General features: G+C 41.7%; 1 protein-coding gene and 1 pseudogene across 5 annotated transcripts in view; one reads left to right on the top strand and one right to left on the bottom strand.

The window, feature by feature from the left end:
- The first annotated feature begins 558 nt into the window (after window positions 1-558).
- The window catches only part of SMAP2 (small ArfGAP2), a 48,138-nt gene continuing 26,954 nt past the window's right edge, over window positions 559-21,742 (top strand). Inside the window, exons 1-2 of one of the 4 annotated variants that reach the window (XM_081085867.1) lie at window positions 577-1,105; window positions 8,516-8,622. Coding sequence is in view for 2 of the 4 variants with exons in the window: in XM_081085866.1 (XP_080941992.1) it covers window positions 1,003-1,105 (103 nt within the window). In the remaining 2 variants the exon portion in view is untranslated. Of the gene's footprint in view, window positions 1,106-8,515; window positions 8,623-21,742 lie in introns of all 4 variants that reach the window. The other 3 variants (XM_081085866.1, XM_081085865.1, XM_081085868.1) reach the window with 3 other exon arrangements.
- Window positions 6,047-6,663, bottom strand: LOC308516940 (large ribosomal subunit protein uL13-like; annotated as a pseudogene). The gene has a single exon. The product of its transcript is annotated as a large ribosomal subunit protein uL13-like (transcript).

Genomic DNA, 21,742 nt, shown 5'->3' with positions numbered 1-21,742 from the left:
TGCAGATATGAAGTCATCTCTCTATATGGAAGGGTTAAGATCTACTCCTGAGGCAGCTATGAGAATATTTTAGTGTTTTTTTAAAAAATATATTTTTATTTGATTTCAGAGAGAAAGAGAGAGGGAGAGAGAGATAGAAACATCAATGATGAGAGAGAATCATTGATTGGCTGCCGCACACTGGAGATTGAGCCTGCAACACGGGCATGAGCCCTGACGGGGAATCAAACCGTGCCCTCCCGGTTCATAGGTCAAAGCTCAACCACTGAACCATGCCGGCTAGGCAAGGGGTGTTTTTTTACTTTTTGACATAAAGAATCTCTAGATTTTTTTTTTATTAAATGAAAGAGGTGCTGGGGGTGGGGGGAGTTCATTGCTGTTTCTCTTTTCTTTCAAAGGGAGTCTTTCTGCCTGGCTCCATTCATTCCCTTCCAAGGGCATGCTAGGGGCGTGTCCACTCCTCCCTCCGCCCCATCCAAGCTCCGCCCCTCACGTCTGCCCGGATTGGTTACTCAGAGGCGGAGCCCCGGGAAGAGCCCAGTACCAAGTGGTGGGGGCGTGGCGCATGCGCGGGCTGGGCAGGGTGGAAGTGAAGAGGAAGATCTGCCGGAAGTAGACGGCAGAGGTGGTGGCGGAGCGGCCGGCAGCTGCCTGGGAAACGGGGGCCCGGGACGCTTGGCTCGCAGACAGGCAGGCCAGGCAGTCGTTTCTGTGCCAGGCACCCGGGAGGCCCGAGAGCCCTCTTTGCATGGGCCGAGGGCCCCTGGTCCGGCAGCTTTCTCTGCCTTCCTAAGCCCGCCAGGGGGCGCAGCGCTGAGGGGCTGCAGAGTGGGGGGCGGGCGCGGCTGACCCGAGGAGGGGCGCGGGGCAGTGGAGAGAGTCCTGCCCCGCTCAGGAAGTGACCCTGGGTGGGGGACGGGGAGTCCTCACCTCCGGACCGAGGCAAAGGTTTCTGGGGGTGAAGAGGGCGCATCGCCCTCTGCCCCCGCCGGCACCCTGGCCATGACGGGCAAGTCAGTGAAGGACGTGGATCGGTACCAGGCGGTCCTGGCCAACCTGCTGCTGGAGGAGGATAACAAGTTTTGTGCGGACTGCCAGTCTAAAGGTAGCGTGTCTCCCCCCGACCCCCACCCCGGCGGGCGGAGGTCCTCCAGCGTCCGCGCCGCGCCTGGGAGGTGGTTGTGTGGGGAGGGGTTCCTGGAGCTTCGGCCGTCCCAGTCATCCTGAACGGTAACCTCGTGCTCCTCTTGCTGCTGGCCTGCTAGGGGCTCTGCAGCGCCCAGAGGTTGCGAGGGCGAGTGTGCGTGTGTGTTGCGGGGTTGGGGGGGCGGGGGGTGATGATGGCGGTGGGGGAGTGGCGTGGTGTGTGCGGGTGAGGGTGTCTCTATTTCAGGGTTTTGAATGAGTTCTGGGCTGTCATTCCAGAGGCAGCCCAGAGCTTACAGCCTTCCACTTGCAAAGCTGGGGATGAACTGCAGTTTGTGTGACTGTGACAGCGAGGAGAGGGTGAGGGAAGGGGGAGAGGAGAAAAGTGAGGTGGTGATGGGGAGGAAAAGTGCTTAGTTGATTTTTTAAAGGTGATGATTGTTGCTGCCGGCCATTTGGTGAGCAGTGCCTTCTGTCGTTTTACCGACTTGCTGGGATCTGACAGTGCTGAGGTGGCTTTCTTCCTGGATACGTGCAGTGGGAAACTGCTTTCTGCAGTGACACAGCGCGGGTCTCTAGACAGCCTAGCCCTGGCTCCGGAGTGCGTTTGAGGCCTAATGTGTATGTGGTGGCAGAAGCTAGCGGATTGTGGCCTTAGTGTAGGATCCGTATAATCGCTGGAGAGAAGGAAGCAAGGGACGCATTGAATTTGTTGCTTCCATGGTGATATTACCCTTCTAAAGGTGAAATATGGTCATTATAAATTGGCACAGTCTTGTAGTCTTTGTTTTCTGTGTCCTCAAAGATTCGTGGTTTGATCCAATTAAAAATCAGTGTGATAGGAAAGCATGGTTATTAGTGAAATGTTTCCACTTGAAATTTACAGATACGAGTGTCTATAAATATTTTGTTTCCTTGTTATCTTTCTGAATTTGGAATATAAGTAGAGGAGTTGGGAAAATTTTTTTTTGTTTGGTTGGGGAGAAAGATAGTTATATTTTGGGAACTATTGTTAATTTACTTCTGTTCATCGTGCCGTGGATTTGCCATGTAACATATTGGGCATATAGCATACAAGAAATATTCAAATGCATTTGTATTTATCAATACTGACAAGGGAAGTATATGCATAATCGATGCTTTCACTCATTACCTTTTGTTTTGTTTTATTTATTTTTAAAATATATTTTAATTGATTTCAGAGAGGGAGAGAGAGATAGAAACATCAATGATGAGAGAGAAACACTGATTAGCTGCCTCCTGCATGCTCCCCACTGGGGATCAACCCAAGCATGTGCCCTGACCAGGAATCCAACCATGACCTCCTGGTTCATAAGTCGATGCTCAACCACTGAACCACGCCAGCCGGGTTTATTACCTTTTATTTTAGAAAAATAAGGTTATGTGAGGAGAACAGGGAGATGATACATTGATACTGCTAGACACCTAGTAATCTATTTTAGTGCCCTCTACCAATAGATAAATGTGTCATTAGGAAACCAGGTCCTCAGACTTCTTTTCTGAATTTTTGCATTAGCAAGAATTCATTTTCAAAAGTACTTTAGAATCAGTTTATGTTGAGTAGGTTAATTTCTTAAAGTTGACTCTTGGCTAGATTTTGTCCTAAATCTATTAGAAGATTCTGTTTAAAATTTAGGAGTGTATCTCTTGATTTTACTCAAATTCCCTTGTGTCCTTGGTTGACAGATCTTGAGTCACAGTGAAGCAACCCACTGGAGTGAGCCTGCTACATTTGGGGAGTCAGATGCCATTTTGATGACTAGTCCCACCCCCACTCCTCATGTGTCATACTACTCTTTTTTTAAAGGAATTTTTATAAACAGTTATTTATTGAAGTTTTAAAAAATTTATCTTTTTTGTTGAAGTATTACAGATGTCCCCCTTTTTTTCTTATTGACTCCCCACTTCCCCATCATACCACTCTTATTCTTACTCATATTCCAATAGAGCATATGGAAGAAAGAGGTTGATTGATCACTTCTCCAAATTTTCCATTGCTCTTTATCAGTAGCATTAACTGGGGATCAGGTAATGAAACATTAGTTAATTCTTAATGAGAACTAGTAAATGATGGCTTGTAAACCTTATTAACTACTGTTGATGGTAGAATCCAGGTTCCTGAAACAATTTCTTTTCACAAGTTAGTTTAACAGTTTGGCTTGGTGGCTTCAGTGACTTGGCTATTGTATTAAAATTGAGATGACAAGATGTCAGTCATCTTTCAGTTCAGTTAAATAAGACATTTGTGGAGGCCTCAGTTTACCCAGTTTATGAATTATCTAAACCCTCCACTATTTCAGCCCCTCTCACTCATTTTCCTCTTCCTTTTTCCTGATTTTGGTTGTCATAACGATCATGTGAACAACTGTCAGATGGTGGAAAGAAGAGGCATTTGCAATCAATAGGTTACGTTGCCTGTTAGCTGTGGTATCTTTAGTGGGAGGAGGAATTTAAAAACTGTTGGCTAAAATGAGACTTAGATGTGAGCTTATCTCTGTGTCTCATGTTCTTTCTTACCTTAGAAAATTGAGAGCTAACTGGGTCCTCAAAGATTCATGGTTTGATCCGATTAAAAATCACTGAGTGATTGCTGATCCATTCATATTAAATTAGATGATGTAGCCTGGACTGCAGACCTGTGAGCAGGTATTTTTGCAGTGTCCAGAAATAACTCTTTGGCAATGAGTCTCCTTATACTTATTTAAGAATTTTATTATCTTTAGATACATAATTTAAACATTAGAGTAGAGAACAAGAATGTGTTCTCTTATACAGTGCACGTTTTGTTAGTCCTGGATTTTTTTAAATCTCTTGAGCACAAGACTCGCCATTTTCTGGTACCTCTAAGGCACAGTGATTCCTGTGTGGGAAAGGAAGCTGATTTGGCACTGCCTTAAAAAAAAAAATACTGTGACTCGCTTAGGCCCAAAGATGTGGTTTCCTCACCATCCCAAGCCTTCAAGTTATTGTGACCTTTAGGGTAAGTTGTTTGGACTGATCTAGTGGTAGAACAGAGGACAGACATACTGAAAATTCCAGGTATGCCAATGGTAGCTCTACCCAGTTAAGGCTGGGTCCTGTTTTTGCACAGACCCTTGGTGGGGTCTGACTGGCCCACGGTGTAGTCTTTAGCTCTGCAGTTCCATGTTTTATCAGTGTGCCTGAAATAACTCCTTATCGACCTCTTCAGAGACTGGTTTAAATTAGTCAGTATCTTATTTGCCATGAAAGGATCTACCTCTCTGATGACCTGAATACTTGTGTCCGCTCTTGGGACACTCCTTTCTCAATATCGAGGCTCGTAAAAAATCGAGAACTGTATAATGAGCAGAGAATTAAACAGAAAGAAATTTGATGGCCTTGAGGAATATTTACTTCAGACTTTGAAGCACCACATGGAATTCTGGAGTCTGACAGAAACTTTGTAATACTTTTTACTTTTCTCTTCTGCTGCATCCTATCTCTGAAACCTTTCACCTTGAATCACCTAACCATTGCATCTTGTTCAATTCCCATTATATATTCTTAAATTTAAATTTACCTTTTGAAAAAGGTAGCACTTGCATGTGGTTCAAAATTCAAAAGGTTTAAAAGGGAATGTGTACGGTGAAAAGTTGTGTTCCTGTCCCTGATTTCTTAGTCACCATTTTCGTTCCTGGGAGTAACCACTGTTGGTAATTTTTTATGTGACTTTTAAGATATAATCTATGCATAGACAAACAACTACATTTAAATATATTCCTAAATAGTGCTTTTGTGCAAAGAGTAGGTGTTACCCCACTTAATGGCAGCTTGCATTTTTCTTTTAAATTATTTTTAAAATGTATTTTTATTGATTGATTTTAAAGAGAGAAAGGCAGTGAGAGAGGAAAGCAGAGAGAGAGAGAGAGAGAGAGAGAGAGAGAGAGAAACATCAGATTGTTGTTTTACTTATTTATGCATTCATTGGTTGATTCTTATATGTGCTCTGATCTAGAATCGGACCTACAACCTTGGCACATTTGGCCCATGCTCTAACCAACTGAGCTACCTAGGCAGGGCTGCACCTTGCATTTTTCAGGCAATAGTATAACATGGGAAACATGAAGGTTCACAGGATTGAGGGGCTTCCTCATTCTTTCAAGGTATTTTCTTTTTCTTTTTTTAAATATATTTTATTGATTTTTTTAAGAGAGGAAGGGAGAAGAAGAGGAATAGAGAGCTAGAAACATCGATGAGAGAGAAACGTCGATCAGCTGCCTCTTGCACACCTCCTACTGGGGATGTGCCTGAAACCAAGGTACATGCCTTTGACCAGAATAGAACCTGGGACCTTTCAGTCTGCAGGCCGGCACTCTATCCACTGAGCCAAACCGGTTAGGGCTCAAGGTATTTTCTAAGGCTATACCTAGATTATCATGCTTAAGTGATTTGGAAACCTCTGATCTCATTAAAGGCATCTTAGAAAGTGTCTTAGGCCCATCCATAGCACATAGCCCACCTTACAGGTGCAAAGAAGCAGAGCAGTGGAAGGGGCTGTAGACGTGATGTTGAAATATCCAGTTAAACTCCTTTACTTATTTTAGCTTTGGGACCGTCTGTATGCCACCTGACATTCTCAGTTTAATTTCCTTCCTTTGAAAACAAAAGTGCTGAGTAAACAAAAGTGTTACACAGATGTAAGCATTATTTATTACCATTGCTGCTCTTATTTATTTTATCTTGATTTTATTCATTTCCCATTCTGATTTTATTCCCTTAAATACTCTAGTTCCTGGAAGGCACAATGAGAATGACTCACGCAATAATTCCCTAGTCTTTAAGCCAAAACCATTTCCTACATATGGGAGTTCCGGCTTTTTTTTTTTTTTTTAACAATTCACAGTCAGTTTTATTTGGCTTAGGCCAGAAGTCCATGAGTCTTGAGGACCTCTGTGTATCTGTCAGCTTTCTTCTCCGTGTTCTTTTCTGCCTGCTTCCAAAGCCTCACGAGCTGCTCTTTCTTCTGGCAATGGACCTTGGCCTCTCCTTCCTCTTCTCCTGGAGCGTGGCTATGACGGCCTGGTCCTTCAGCCAACCTCATGAGCCAGGCACCCGGGTAGGCAGACTTCCATGTAGGCTTCAGACGTACATCCTTGAGGGCTGCAGCCCCATTTGCTTTTTCTTGTCACAGGGTGGCAGGATCCCATCCCTGGCCTGGCTTGGTCTTGTGGAGCAGTGTTCCTTGCAGGGTCGCCAAAAGATGCTGTTGGGGGCTAGGGAGTGGTAAGGACCGCAGGATGGCTTGGTGTGTATTCGCTTGCGGAGGAAGGCCAGGTACTTCAACCTGTTTCTGTAGAAATTGCCAGAAATGTTGATGCCCTCACGGTGCACAACCACCATCTTCTGGCCCAGCAGAATCTGCTTGGTCATGATGGCTGCCAGGCGACCCAGAGGATGGCCTCGGCCGTGGAGCACCGGCATCTGCCCAACGCCATCTTCAGCAGCCACCTGGGAAAGAAGTGGAGGTTCTGGCATTTTTGTAAATGTACTTTATTGGGACCCTTGAGGATGGTCTCTGGATGTTTCCTGACTCTTCAAACTTGATTGAAATATTACACCAGGGAATCTTTGTATTAAATTCTCTAATAGTAGTCCTAAATTTTAGCTCCAGTAAATTAATCTCTAGTTTTGCTTTACATTTGTTTCTGTTGATAGCTAAACCATTGCTTGTTAAACATCATTACTTAAAACATGAACTTCCCCATAAATTTTTAATTATTTTCGCTGTATCTATGTCACCTTTTGAAAGGTTAAAAAATTCCATCAGACCTAGACAACAGAAGAAGTTTTGCTTTGAAGAAGTTTTGCTTCCATCTATAGTCCAACAGCTTTCTCCAACCAAGATCAAATAACTTTTTGGGTTTTTAACAGCTAATTCACCTGAATTCTGACAGCTGTGGTTAGCTTGACTCCATTTTACTGAGATTAATTTGTCCAATTCCCAATTAGAATGTCTTAATATCAACTTGTTAAACCTGTTCCCTGGGAGATACTTTCCTATCTGTTCTCCTTGTACTTGAAATATCCTGTGGCAGTGGGACAGAGATTACAAAATGTCGTAACTTTTAGGGAGAACTCTTTGCAAGCCTGCAATCCCACACTACAGGTATTTATTCAGACAATATTCCTTACGCACTTTGTGTCAGACACTGTACCAGGATATGTAGATTAAAAACTAGGGCTCAAGAAGTCTACAGTCTAATGGGAAAGCTGATGTGTAAACACATAAATGATGCAATACTGTCATTAGCGTTATGGCATTGTGTGCAGGGAGAAATGAAAGCATTGAAGAAAGCAAAAAGTCGGCCTCAGGAAGTTGTGGCTTCAAAGAGACATGTAGGCTGTATCTTGAATGATGAGCATGACTTTGCCAGGTAAATTTAGGGGACTTTGCATCCTGGGCAGAAGAAACAATGTGCAAAGGCTGCCAGATGTATCACGTGTATGTGTGTGTGAGGAGAATCTTTAGTATATTTTACCTACATCTTGGGGGGTGGCAAGGGACTTTACTGTGTGGTACTGAGATTATGAATATGCTTTAGACTCCCATAGTACTGGAAGTCTACCTGCTACTCAGATAGAAGTATAAGTATTGCAGTTATGAAATATTTTCTGATTGCTGAGTAATAAAAAAAAGGTCTGAGTACTATGCCCACAAGATCTCCATGGAAGCGCACCTTCCAGAATACATTAAATTATCTTAGAAAAGTCTAGTGAAATGGCAGCAATAAGTGTTATGTCATTTCTGGATGGATGACATTGGTTTTTGAGTCTGGACATGCTGCTATAATCAGTCTAAAAGTACTGAATATTTGATGTGTGCTTGTAGTTACTCAGTGCTTAGGGTGTGTAAACAGGAAGTGCAGCCTGATCTCAGTACACTTTTCAGCAAATCTATTGCTTTCAAATAAATCAGAAAACTACTTTCTTTCTGCATTTTTCATCTAATGTCATTGTTACGTAGGTGGCAGCTTTCTTGGGCACGGTTGTCTGTATAACTGTTCAGCACATGAGTCATTGTCTGTTTCTGTTCTTCTGCCTGAAAATTTCATCTTGGGAATAATGTCATGCGATTGGTGACTGCAACACTTTACTCATTATGTACATTGCAGCTGGCTTTGTATGTTATGTTGATGGTATTTACCTGTGCCATACATGAGGATAAAGTGACTTATTAAATAGACCCAAACTCAGTTCTTCCAAATGATATCCCTTGTGAAAAAGATGCCAAGCAGAAATCTGCATAAAACATATTTATGTTTTACTAGTACATTCTAAGCATACTGTGCCTAACTTTTATTATTGTCTGCTTAAATCCTTATCACAGTTGTACTTCTGTTTGAGCACAAGTGGCCAGTTTAAGTAGATACTAACTTTGAAGAAGTTCTGTATTGGCCTCTGGAATGTGACAGTTCAGCATACCACATTGAAAAGGTAGGAACCACGTCTGTGTAGAGTAGAACACCTTAAAGTGAATTCATTTTTGCCAAATTCCTCTATTGTTAAAGACATATTCCTATATTGGTTAGTTTTTTAAAACGGTAATTTGCCACAGTTGACATGTCCACTAGAATGTAAGCTCTGTGAGGGCAGGGGTGTTGTGCCTGTTTTGTTCACTGTAGTATTCCCAGCACCTAGAACAGTGCTTGGCACAGATCAGGCTCTCGCTAAATATTTGTTAGAATGAATTAATTGATTTTTGTCATTCATAAATCCGTTGTTTCTTACTAGAAGACATCTTTTACAAGTTATCTGAAAGTTTAATTTTTAGAGAAGCTAAGTTTTTGTTGTTAATCCTCACCCGAGGATATTTTTCCATTGACTTTTAGAGAGAGTGGAGGGAAAAGGGAGAGACAGAAACATCAATGTGAGAGAGACACATAGATTGGCTGCCTCCTGCACACCCCCTACTGGGGATCAAGGCTGCAACCCAGGTATGTTCCCTTGACCAGAATTTAACCGGGACCCTACAGTCCGAGGGCCTACGCTCTATCCACTGAGTCAAACCAGCTAGGGCAGGGAAGCTAAGTTTAAAAATATTTTTTAAAGTCAGGGACCCATTAGGGAAACAGAAACAACGGTAGGTAGTATAAGCAGAGGGAATTTAATATATGGAATAAGTTACACAGATGATATAAGAGCTGAGAAGGTAAATGGGCTGGTGAGGCAACCCAGAGATTAGCAACCTGGGAGCTACTATATATACCCCTAAGGAAATTAGAAGGTGCTTCAAAGACCAGAAGCCTGAGCCATCTGGTGTGAGCTAGAAGCATGGAAAGAAGAGCTGTCTGGTGGCAGTTGGAACTCAGACCAAGTAAGAGAGAGGGCATTAGCCTGGCTTCCCCTGTCCTATTTCTTATCCTTATCAGTACCAACCATTGATGGAACTTACCCAGAAATCAGTTGGCAAGGGAGATGTAGTTCCCTGTGACAGAGTGGAGCAAGGGAAGGATCGAAGTGGAAACAGGCAAAAGCACTTAAAAAAACCTCTAAGATATATTCTTTCTCCTAATAAATAAATAGTTGGGTTATTTCGGGCAAGAGATTTCAAGCAGGTACAACTTTATATGCTTCTAAAGGTTCTTAACTGTTGCTGAAACTGAAACAATAATTGGTATCAGGAAGTAATATAACAACTCAGTCATTGGTCATACAAAGAGGATGCGTGACTAGGAAAACTGGCTTCTGTTGAATCCGATTTGACTGTTGGTCGCTGCCAGGAGTGATTTATCATTTGGTTACTCAGAAAATAGGTTCCTACCCTGTCTATTCTGGGAATCCTTAAGCAGGATGTGTATACATTGAGTTTGTCCCTTCTACAACTGCAAGACTTGAGTCAGTTACACCTAAGACATACAGAGAGAATTTTGAGGATTGCAGCTTTAAAACATGGTGCAGTTTACTCTTTATTTTTTTATATAATTAAGGTAATTGTGGTGGGGCTGATTTCCCTTGTGCCACATATTTTACTGGTCTTTGTCTGTCTCCCCCACCCTTACATCTTCAGATGGGTTAGCACTGGGGGAGGGAGGTGAGATCACTGGATCTACTTTCTTCTATACAGGGCCTGAAAAGTATATCTTGTAAGGAAAGTTTCTGCTGCTCCATTTAAAGGCAAAACTTCCCAAATTATTGCTACTAGTTTTCTTCTTGATTATAAAGTGCTTAAGGAGTTACATGATACAAGTTTAGCACTTTCTAGAAGTGCTTTTTTTGTCAATCAGGTCACCTGCCTTTGGGCCCCTGCTACGTTAATGGAATTGGTGGAACTAGGCCAGCAAAGGTTTTCAGTGGAGTGTAAGTATGTTTGCTTTTAGGCTATTTTCCACAGAGGCCGCGGATAAGGGACCCTCATTGTTCGAGTAAGGTTACCAACTGTAAAAATTGCACAGGTTTCATTATTTTTCTCTTTTCTCAAAAAATTAATTTCCTCTTGGCAGGTATTACTATAATTCCAGATGTCATTAAAATGTAATTTGTATTTTAAAAAGTGTATGAGACTGCTTTCCAGAATACCAGTTCTTTTCAGCCAGTCCATTCAACTTAAGAGGTACATCTATGTATTTTTAAAAAATTTGTATTGATTTCAGAGAGGAAGGAAGAGGGAGAGAGAGATAGAAACATAAATAATAAGAGAGAATCATTGATTGGCTGCCTCCTGCACGCCTTGCACTGGGGATCAAGCCCACAACCCCGGCATGTGCCCTGACCAGGAATCGAACGGTGACTTCGTGGTTCATAGGTCAACACTCAACCACTGAGCCATGCTGGCCGGGCACATGTATGCATTTTTGAAGCCTCATGTTTAATAAGTACAATATTTCACTATTGTATTTGACTCTTCCATTTTCCAAACTTTCTCCTTCCCTACCCCACTCCTGTGGATCCTGTATTTCCCCACAGGCTTTGTGGATGCTGGTCCATTGATGGCTGCACGGCAGGCCCCTCCCCAGTGGAAAGCCTCAGAGATGAGTCAAATCTGCCTTCGGCTGTGGCCATCCATCAGTGTAAGGTTGCCCTGGTGGTCGTCTTCAGTTTGTCCAACTTTCCCATTCCCCCCTGACTTCCCTCATATGTGGCTGAAACTTGCCCTGGAATCCCACCTTCGTAACATATCAATGGGTGGTTAACAGGATTTTATTATTGCTGCTTTTTTCACTTTTAAGTAATGTTAAGTAGTTTTCTGACCATTTTTGTTGACATAGCAGTCCCCCCCCTTGTATATTTCCTATGGGTATTCTGGTTTGCTCTTACATACATATAGAATATAGTTTATTGAGGAAGTACTGGATTTCAGAAGCCCACTTGAAGAATGCTGTACTGATTTTTTTTTTTACTTTAAGTCAAAACTTTCAGAAAGAAATGTCTTAATCCAAAGCAGTGAGAACTGGATTCCTCAGGCTTCATGTCATTTCCCCTCAACCAAAAAACAAGTGTGCAACATCCTCATTTTATGATTTATTGAAAATGGTAAAGCAGAAATAGGAGGAAGTGAGATCTGATGTCTGTAGCTGGGAAGCCTGTCTTAGCATAGCGATTTGAGAGAGAATAGCCTTTTCTCAAATAACCAGGCAGTCTTTTGCCGCAGTTGCTAGTGATGGAAAGATCATAAATCCCCAAGCTTCTACCACAGAGCTTATGTTTTTAGATGTGGGTTTACATATTAATCCTACAACGTTGCTTCCTGAAGTGCACACCAAGTAAATGTCAACTTCTTCCTCTTTTCTTGTCTTTCTGGAAGTCCCCAGTGTGTGGATTTTGAACTAAGTTCTCTAGTGTTTCAAGCCCTGAGTTAAAAATTGTCTTAATATTACTTAGGCCGAAACCGGTTTGGCTCAGTGGATAGAGCGTCGGCCTGCGGACTGAAGGGTCCCAGGTTCGATTCCGGTCAAGGGCATGTACCTGGGTTGCGGGCACATCCCCAGTAGGAGATGTGCAGGAGGCAGCTGATCGATGTTTCTCTCTCATCGATGTTTCTAACTCTCTATCCCTCTCTCTTCCTCTCTGTAAAAAAATCAATAAAATATATTTAAGAAAAAAATATTATTTAGGTGGTTGTTCTTGTTCTGTGTCTTCAAAAAATAATTTCTCACAGAATCTTCTATGTGAGCTGGGAACATCTTTGGCTGCAGTCTAAAGCTCATGGGGGGAGGGGTGCCGGTGTCTTTTTCTTGTTGATACTTTACCACTAGGGTTATAATTAACACAAGCCCTCTGATGAGAAGTAGGAAGGAAACTCCCTGCTCTTACCATGATGCTTTTGTTCAAAATAGCTGTAAACAGCAGAGCTAATGGAAACCGATTTAAGTGTGACCGCTGGTTTGAGAAAGAAAGAATGAGAAGATTCAGGCTCCTCTGTTATGTTGAAAGCATTTTTACTGAAAGAATAGCTGTTTGGAACTGGGGGCTTCCTCTGTCTGAAGTTAGGCATGAGGACTTGGGTTAGGGAACATTATGTAGATAAACCCAGAGCAAATCTCTAGGGAAAAAAATCACAGCTTCAAAAGAGTCAAAGCAAGGTTCTTCAAAGTAAACACACCTGTTCCAGTGGGACAAGGACCTTCTAAAGCTGCCGCCAGGTTATTAGTCATGTCTGCGGCAGCTGAGAACAGGGCTACACACTTACTCCCTCCCACAAAAAGGCCAAGGGACCGCTATTTTAGCCTCCTGTTTCACACCCCATGCTACATTTCCCCCAAGACGATGTGTCACTCTAAAAGCTCCTAGTGAGAGGGCAGAGTACTAGCTGGGTGACTGGCTCCGGTTTTCAATGTGGCACCAAAGCCAGAAGCACACAAAAAAATGGCACAAAGAAGTGATTACCACAAAGCAACCATGAGATTCCCTTGCTCAGCTTCCTGGAATGTATAGATCTTCAAATATCTGTGTTAACAGTATGAAGGCAACTTTCAAAAGACAAAACATTGGTGTTGCTCAATGGTTAAGCGTCGGCCTGCACACCAAATGATACACAAACAGAATACAATAAAGGTATTTAGATGTTTTTATTGTCATGAAAAACACTTATAATAAATGTTACACAAAAACCATAATGAAAACATAAGCTCAAGTAAAAAATAAGCAAAATGGGGTATGGGCAATATCTTCTGCATCACTATACTTCATTCTTCTCAAAGAGCATTATCACAAATGTGAGTAACTTTCATAATCAGAAAAATAAAGATTTGCTTTCTAAAGAAATCACATTTAATGATGTTTAGCTAATAAGCACAAGGACTCTTCTACCTCCCCACTCCCCCAAATCCCACAAGACAAAAAACAGCTGGTCTGGGAGTCTGATCCTATGGTAACAACTAGAGGCCGGGTGCACAAAACTTGTGCACCGGTAGAGTCCCTAGGCCTGACAGGTGATCAGGGCCAATCAGTGCCTTCTGGCTGCTGGCTAGGGCTTTCCTTCTGGCTGTCGGCCGGGGCCTGCCTTCGTTCCACGCCGCATCCTGGTGGTCAGTGCATGTCACAGCGAGTGGTCAAACTCCTGATCAGTAGAACTCCCAAGGGGACAATTTGCATATTAGCCTTTTATTATATAGAATTCTCCCCCCCTCTCCCCCATAAATACATAAGAAGTCTAATGAAACTGAACCCCATTTTTACTCTGCACCCAATATTAGACCCTTGATTTGAGTGACTTCTGTCAGGCTGCTTTCTGTTCACAGATAAGGCTCAGAACCAAGTCAGAATGCTCAGAGGAGCTGGTTTGGAGTCTTCTGAGTCCAGTGTTGCACTTAATGACACTTTCTCTCACATACCAGCTGGGGACGTTATTATGGCACTCACTCTAAGGAAGATCTCTTCTCAAAATTATCCTTGGTCCAAAACAGTTGCTCTAACTCAGTGGTTCTCAACCTTCCTAATGCCGCGACCCTTTAATACAGTTCCTCATGTTGTGGTGACCCCCAATTTCATTGTTACAAATTGAACATAATTAAAGCATAGTGATTAATCACAAAAACAATATGTAATTGTATATGTGTTTTCCGATGGTCTTAGGCAACCCCTGTGAAAGGGTCGTTCGACCCCTAAAGGGGTCGTGACCCACAGGTTGAGAACCGCTGCTTTACAGGCTCTTTCCATTTACATGACTGGCATCTTCGCCCCACTCCTCTGGACCTCATTATACCCAGTTTTGAAATACCTAGGTTTTGAAACACAGTAGTGAATGTTTTTTTTCTGAAAGGGCCTATCTCCACTTTTGCTCTCCTCCCTTTAGCCAGGGCCGTTTTGATGACTAACATTCAGCATGCCACTGCACTAACTGTTCTTTGACCCCAGAATTCATTTCTGTTCTGCTGCTGGTTTAGAAATGAAGGTCTAGCTTGTTTGGATACGGTTGGGATTCAGTTAACCTGGCACTGATTTTCTGTCTATTTGCCATTGGTTGGCGCTCCTCTGATGTGTCAGGGAAGCTGCCGCACGTCATTGTGGAGAGAAGTTTACATGTTCGTGATCTTGCACAAGGGTTCATCTGCTGACTCAGAAGGTTTTGTGTGAAACCTCTGCCTGGGTGAAAGGCATGAGATTCCCTTCCAACAACGGGAAAGCATCCCAGCCTGGGCACCTGTCTCTGAGCTCTAGTGTGTGATACTGTCCTCCACTCCTGGGCTTCCTTTGGGGGTGGGAAGTGGTGTGAATAAGCCTTCATGCACAGCCTCAGGTGTTGGCTTCCTGGCAGCAGAGGGTGAGTTGAGTGTTGAAATAGAAAAGAACAGGGTATCAATTCAGTGACTGTAATTCAGCACCTACCATGTATAACACACATTTGGGGTATACCAGTATAAAGATGGTTCTAATTCAGTCCAGCTGATGATTTCTTCTGTGAAATTGGGTAAATGGCTTGACTTCTCTGGGCCTTAGTTTCTCCAACTGTGCTTGGACTAGATAACCCTTAAGGTTCTTTCCAATTTTGGAATTTTGTACTCTAAATTGTTTGTTACAGAACAGAAGAGGCTTTTCCAAAGAACTGGTATATTCTTTTATCTCACATGCTCCAAACTAAATGGCTTATAAATGGTTCCTCTAGAGCCGGGCTTCTCAACCTCAGCACTCTTGATATTTATTTGTTTGTTTGTTTGTTTGTTTATTTATTTATTTATTTATGGTACAAAGATCTTTATTGTGCTGCATAGAATATAATATTAATGGTACTGGCTAAAGGGAAGTCCTTCTTTAAGGTTAAAAAAAATTATTGAATTTATTGGGGTGGTATTGGTTAATAAAATTATATAGTTTTCAGGTGTACAATTCTATAATATGTCACCTGTATATTGTATTATGTGTTCACCTCCCCAACTCAAGTCTCCTTCTATCACCATTTATCCCCCCCTTTACCCTCTTCACTCACCCCCATTTTCCTCTGGTAATCACCATACTGTTGTCTGTGTCTATGATTTTTTTTTCTTTGCTTAATCCCTTTACCTTTTTCACCCAGCCTCCCAACCCCCTCCCCCTGACACCTGTCTGTCTGTTCTCTATATCTATGAGTCTATTTCTATTTTGTTTGTTAGTTTATTTTGTTCATTAGATTCCACATAAAGTAAGATCATATGGTATTTGTCTTCCTCTGACTGGCTTATTTCACTTAGCATAATAGTCTCCAGGTCTATCCATGCTGTCACAAAAGGTAAGATTTCCTTCTTGTTTATGGCTGAGTAGTATTCCATTGTGTAAAATGTACCACAGCTTTTTTTATCCACTCACCCACTGATGGATACTTGGGCTGCTTCCAAACCCTGGCTACTGTAAATAATGCTGCAGTGACATAGGGGTGCATATATTCCTTTGAGTTAGTGTTTTGGGATATATTCCCAGAAGTGTACTTGCTGGGTTCTCTTGCCATTTTTGATACTTCTTTCTTGTGGGGCTGTCTGGTGCATTGCAGGATATTTAGCAACATCCCTGGCCTGTGCCCACTAGATGCCAGGAGCACCCCCACCTCCTATCAATTATAACAACTAAAAGTGTGTCCAGACATTGACGTTGCCCCTTGGGAAAATTGCTTCTCTTGAAAACCACTGCTGTAAAGGAAAGAAAGTGGTGCTGTTTGGATGTAGGCTATTTTTAACATCCCTTTTTACATTGTTCCTCTTTCGCTTATGGCCCTATCACCCTTCTTTAGTAGCTTCTTTCAAAGATATGCATACCCCAAATGGACACTGTGCATCTTCAGTGTTTTTTGTTTGTTTGTTTTCAGACTAGGAGTAGGATACTGGTTATTGCAAAGAGGAAGTTAAGACTTTAACTTGAAGGAATGTTAAAATGTTAAGAACTGAACATCCCCAGGGAGTGAAGAAAGTGACTTCTAGCGAACCAAGTTAGATTTAGCACTTGTTACCTGAAGTGAGGTCATGACTGATGGGAAATTACTTTAATTATAAAGTCAAATTTGAAATATCAGGTCCAACTTGCAGACTTTGAAATGATTGCCTGGCTGTTAGCTCAGCAGTCCCTCCCTGCACACTTCCTCCCTGCGCCTGCTGTTAGCCATTGAGATAGTGATTGAAATGTATTACCTCTCTTACGAGATCTAATTTTTATACTTGTCATGTTTGCTATAAAATGTCAGTTTTAGATTGAATAAATGTATTTGCCCCAATGCCATCTTTTCTTCATCTCTTTTAAATCTACATTCTTGGCTGGGTTGGGTGCAGAATGGTGCTATTTGCTGATTGGAGTAGAGTGTGTTCTGTGAGCATCCTTGCTGGCATGCTCTGGGACCCCAAAGCCATGACGAAGCCAACACTGAGCCTGTGTCAGTCCCTATCCCTCGGTCCCGGCAAGTCCTGGGTTCCATTTCAGCTGAGCCTTTACTGGAGTGATTGGCCGCAGGGAGCCTTCAAGCCAAACAATTGTTTGTACGGAGATAATCTTGCTGTTTAGCTCCAAATGAAATAATGTCCTTCCTGCCCCCAATGAAAGCAGTTGTTTATTTCCTCCCTTTTTCAGGAAGCCATGCCTCACCGAGACTCCTAGTTTATTCATAAATGCTTTAAGCAAGGTCTTTGTGCAGAAATAATTGTCTACAGCCAAAATACTGTGGGCTAACCCGAGTCGAGGAATGTTAAGGATACTCTATACTCTTTCCCCCAGCTTTCTGTGTAAGTTATTTCAGTGACCTTTGGATGATTTTCTGAGTAATAAGTGTTTTGAATCTCAAGTTCACATAAGACAAATACTAGTTTTTTAAGTATACAAAATTATATTAAAGGAGCTCACAAAAATAAAACCCAGCAACAGAACAATCATAGATGAGTGTCACAGCAGAACGACAGATTGTGGGAGTCAGAATAGGATGGAGCAAGATTTTCACAAAATGATGTTTTGCTAATGGAAGCAATAGCCCCGTAAAGCTTATACGTTAAACCAGAAGTATGAGTAGTCTAGTTTTCCTTATTGGTCAAAAGAGAGAACCTCCAAAATATGAATTCAGGAAGGAGAATCCACAAGCATAGATGGAAATTGCCCAGGTGGCCCCCATGTGTCCCACTTCTCTCCCCCGCTGGGGCTGCTTCTCGGGTGACTGGCGCTTTCATCACATTGCTGCTTCTGCTCTGACGCTCTGCTTCACGTGCAGACACCACATCAACCACTTCGTTTGCTTCTTTCCCCTTAGCCCTGTTAAGACTTTTTAGAACTTTAACAACAAAGGGGAAGCAAAGAATGGAAATTACCACAAAATATATGAAAAAAATTGTTCTTCCTCCACCCTAGCTAGTTTGGTTCAGTAGTTAGAGCATCGGCCCATAGACTGAAGGGTTTATGGCTCGATTTCGGTCAAGGCACGTACCTCGGTTGCAGGCTTGATCCCCATGTGGGAGGCAACTAATCAATGTGTCTCTTTCACATCAATGTTTCTCTCTGTCTCCCTCCCTCAAAAATCAATGGAAAAAACATCCTTGGCTGAAGATTAATAACAACAAAAAAGTCACTCTTTTAAGATTTACTTGTTGACCCTTCCTTGGCTTGTTCCCAGTCCCTGCTCCACTTCACAGTCCTGAGATCTCTGTGCCTCAGCTTTACAGGACCAGTGTAGAGTCTTTTATTTTTTTTAATGTATCTTTATTGTTAAAAGTGTTACAGATCAGTGTAGACTCTTAATTACCTTGCTTGATTTCTTCTTTCTTGGCACCAGACCCTCCTGTGTATGTAAGGTGCTATGTAGGAATCCACCACCCATGAATTTAGAGCTTGACCTAGAAGTAAGAGCCGAACTAGCGTTCTTGTGCTGCTGCTCACTTAGGGCTCATTTCTCAGTAGATAGGCACCCCGGCCCTTTACTGAGGATACTGGCATAGAGACATTGTCCTGCAGGTGAAACTCAAGATTCTCCAGAAAGAATGAGGCTCCCACTTGGAGATCCAGCAGTATGTATCACATTTTTACACTAGTCTCTCGTGAGAATATTTATTTAACAACAACAACAAAAACCCCAAATAATTACAAGATGCCAATTCCCCTAAACTAATCTATGAATTTGGGGTTAAACTAATAATAATATTGCTAAGTTTAGCTAGGGGTATTATTGTTTAGGGTTGGTTTTTTTTGCATTGTTTTTAAAACCAATCAAACCTTATTGAGATAAATATTAAGTTACTTTGGTAGATTTACAATAACACCTTGCTGCATGTCCTATATTGTTTCATGTCAAACTTCAATGAATGGTTTAAGTAATAGGGGATCTTTTATTTCAGTCAAAATACAATAGTTATAGTGTCCGCTTCTAGAGTCTAGTGAAGTAGAAATAATATGCTCTTAAGCATTATATGAAACACTATCTTAGGAATTATAAGAGCAAATGTAGCATCAGTTAAATAGCCATTAAAGAAAAACAGATAAATCAGAATTACTTTTTAAAGAGAGAAAACATAGGTAAATGTTTTCCTGGGGTTGTGGATATTCAGGGGGCTGCTGCTGTGGAAGCTGACCTGAATGTGACCCTGAGGCCCACTGTGGAGAAGCTTGGGATTTAAGCTCTGTTTTAGCCAATTTTTGTCTGCTGTGACCTTTTTCCCCCCTTAGCTCGTTGAGCTTTTCCTCAGTGGCTAGGATGCCAATCAACTTTGTTGAGTTTTTTTTTCTCATGGGACATAATCCATCTTTAATAGAAAGAAGTGTTTCTTTCTAATTCTTTCTCTAGATTTTTGGCCATCTTTCCACAGGAGTTGCATTTCTTTTGGTGTTTTCATATATTTGGGGAAGTTTTTTTTCAGTTTTTTTTTTCTAAGCAGTAAATTCCCTCCTTGATTAGTTATCGGCAAAGTTTCACTATATGTTCTTGATGTAGTTCAGTCAGTATTTGTGACAGTGTCTCTTTTTGACAAAAGGAAACAACATTCTTGCGAGAGGGACCGGATGGGAACAAAGGTTGATTGAGTAAGTCCTTATTTTGGTCTCATGGTTCCTTAAAATGTTTGTACTTACAGAGTTCAAGGTTACTGTTTATTGTTGTTTTGGAATAGAGGACGAGGTGAGTTCTCCTTTGTGTAGACATACCTCTCAGGCCCCACTTAAATGCTCCAAGATGGCAGTGGTGTTTCTGTGTATCTGTAGTGAATTGGGGTGGAGGGATGTAATGAGTAGAACTGAGGAAACTGGCATTAGAATTGTTCTTAAAACAAATACTGCTTCTTCTTCACTTTGACTCCCAATTTTTGTGTTAGAGTTAATAACGGGCCAAATCAAAGTGAATTAAATTGTGTTTTCAAATCAGAGTTTATTGATTTAGGTTCTTCCTTATTTATGTATTTATTTGTTTGTTTTTTAAGGATGACCTAGTTGGCTCTACGGAGCGAGAGTTAGCAACATGCAGAATGTGTCCTTAAGAGCAGTTTGGGACCAGGCGCCTTTTGCAGGGCACAAGGCCCTGTGTCTGCATATGAATTCTTAACTGTTGATGTGATGGGGAAAAAATCCAGGTCAGAATAGTATAATCGCCATGTAATCCAGGTGGAGTGCATAATTATCTCCCTTATCGTGAGCCAACTATGGTACACACATGGAGCAGCTTGAAAAAAATGTGAATCATGAGTAAAAATAGGAGAAAAGATAACCCAGATTCTGTTTTTTGTCATTTGTTCTCAGCACATAAAACTGCTCCTTTATTTTCTTTGTAAGTTTAAATATTTCCTTTCCCTTTACCAGCCATCAATGTTTCCCTTATGTTGCTTTAAGACTCCTCTTGACTAATGTAAAATCTTTACTTCAGAACTAAAGATATACAGTACTGACCTTGGAATGATCTGCAATTCAGCCAGCTCTAAGTTTGATAATCAGCATCTCATATAGCTTTTCCTACATCCTTTTGTGAAGAAAGAAAAGTCTGAATTATTTCTTTCTATGTAGTTATGCCAGCCACAAGTTAACCTGTCCTTAGAAGCAGCAAAAGACAATTGGCTTAGCTGTTTATTTTTTTATTTTTATTTTATACTAGAGGCCTGGTACATGGGTTCGTGCACTGGTGGGGTCCCTTGGCCTGGCCTGCACCCTCTCACAATCCAGGACCCCTTGGGAGATCTTGGAGAGCCGATTTTGGCCCTATGTCTGCAGGCCAGGCTGAGGGATCCCACCGGTGCACAAATCCATGCACTGGGCCTCTAGTATGCATATGAGATTTTTGGTAATCTCTTCCCTCTGAGATTCATCAGTCTGTTCCATGTTTCCATGCCTGTGCATTGAGTGTGTGCTCCCTGGTGGTCAGTGCACATCATAGCTATCGGTCAAATGGTCACTTAGACTTTTATATATATAGATATTTATTTTAAATATATTGTTATTGATTTCAGAGAGAGAGAGAGATAAAAACATCAATGATGAGAGAGAATCATTGATTGGTTGCCTCCTGCAATCCCCACACTGGGGATCAAGCCCTCAACCCTGGGCATCTGCACTGACAGGGAATTGAACCGTGACCTCCTGGTTCATAGGTCGATGTTCAACCACTAAGCCATGCCACCTGGGCATTGTTTAGCTGTTCAATGTAGAGCTACTTATTATGTGCCCCTCTGTCTTACAGCTTAATACTTTGAAAAATCATCCACTTCCTCTTTAATGTTATTTCAGATTGATGTTACATAGTCAGAGTTCAGTAGAAACAACATGATAAATTAGCAAGAATGTATAAGAAACCACAGGTTCTTTGTTTTATTTTAAAATGTGACCTGTAGCATGTTTGTATTTGGTACACCTTGAAAAATATATTATTAAGACTTCCTTCCTGAACTTCAAATGAAAAGTTATCAGGATGCACCCTAACACCACCATTCTTTAGTAGCTGCTCCTTCAATGACCACAGGTCATGTCCAAGTTGTTACTTGTTCATCAGCACCCTAAGTATAGTACAAATTTAATGGAGTCTTTGGGATTACTGAAATTTTGGCCTCCCTTCTTTTCATTTTATTGAATTTATTGAGGTGACATTGGTTAATAAGATTATATAGGTTTCAGGTATACAATTCTATAATATATTATCTGTATATTGTATTACTAGAGGCCTGGTGCACGAATTCATGCATCAATGGGGTCCCTCGGCCTGGCCTGC

This window comes from Myotis nattereri (assembly GCF_964212035.1).
Source record: "Myotis nattereri genome assembly, chromosome: 3".
NCBI lineage: Eukaryota > Metazoa > Chordata > Mammalia > Chiroptera > Vespertilionidae > Myotis > Myotis nattereri.
This window is presented reverse-complemented; position numbering and strand designations above follow the sequence as displayed.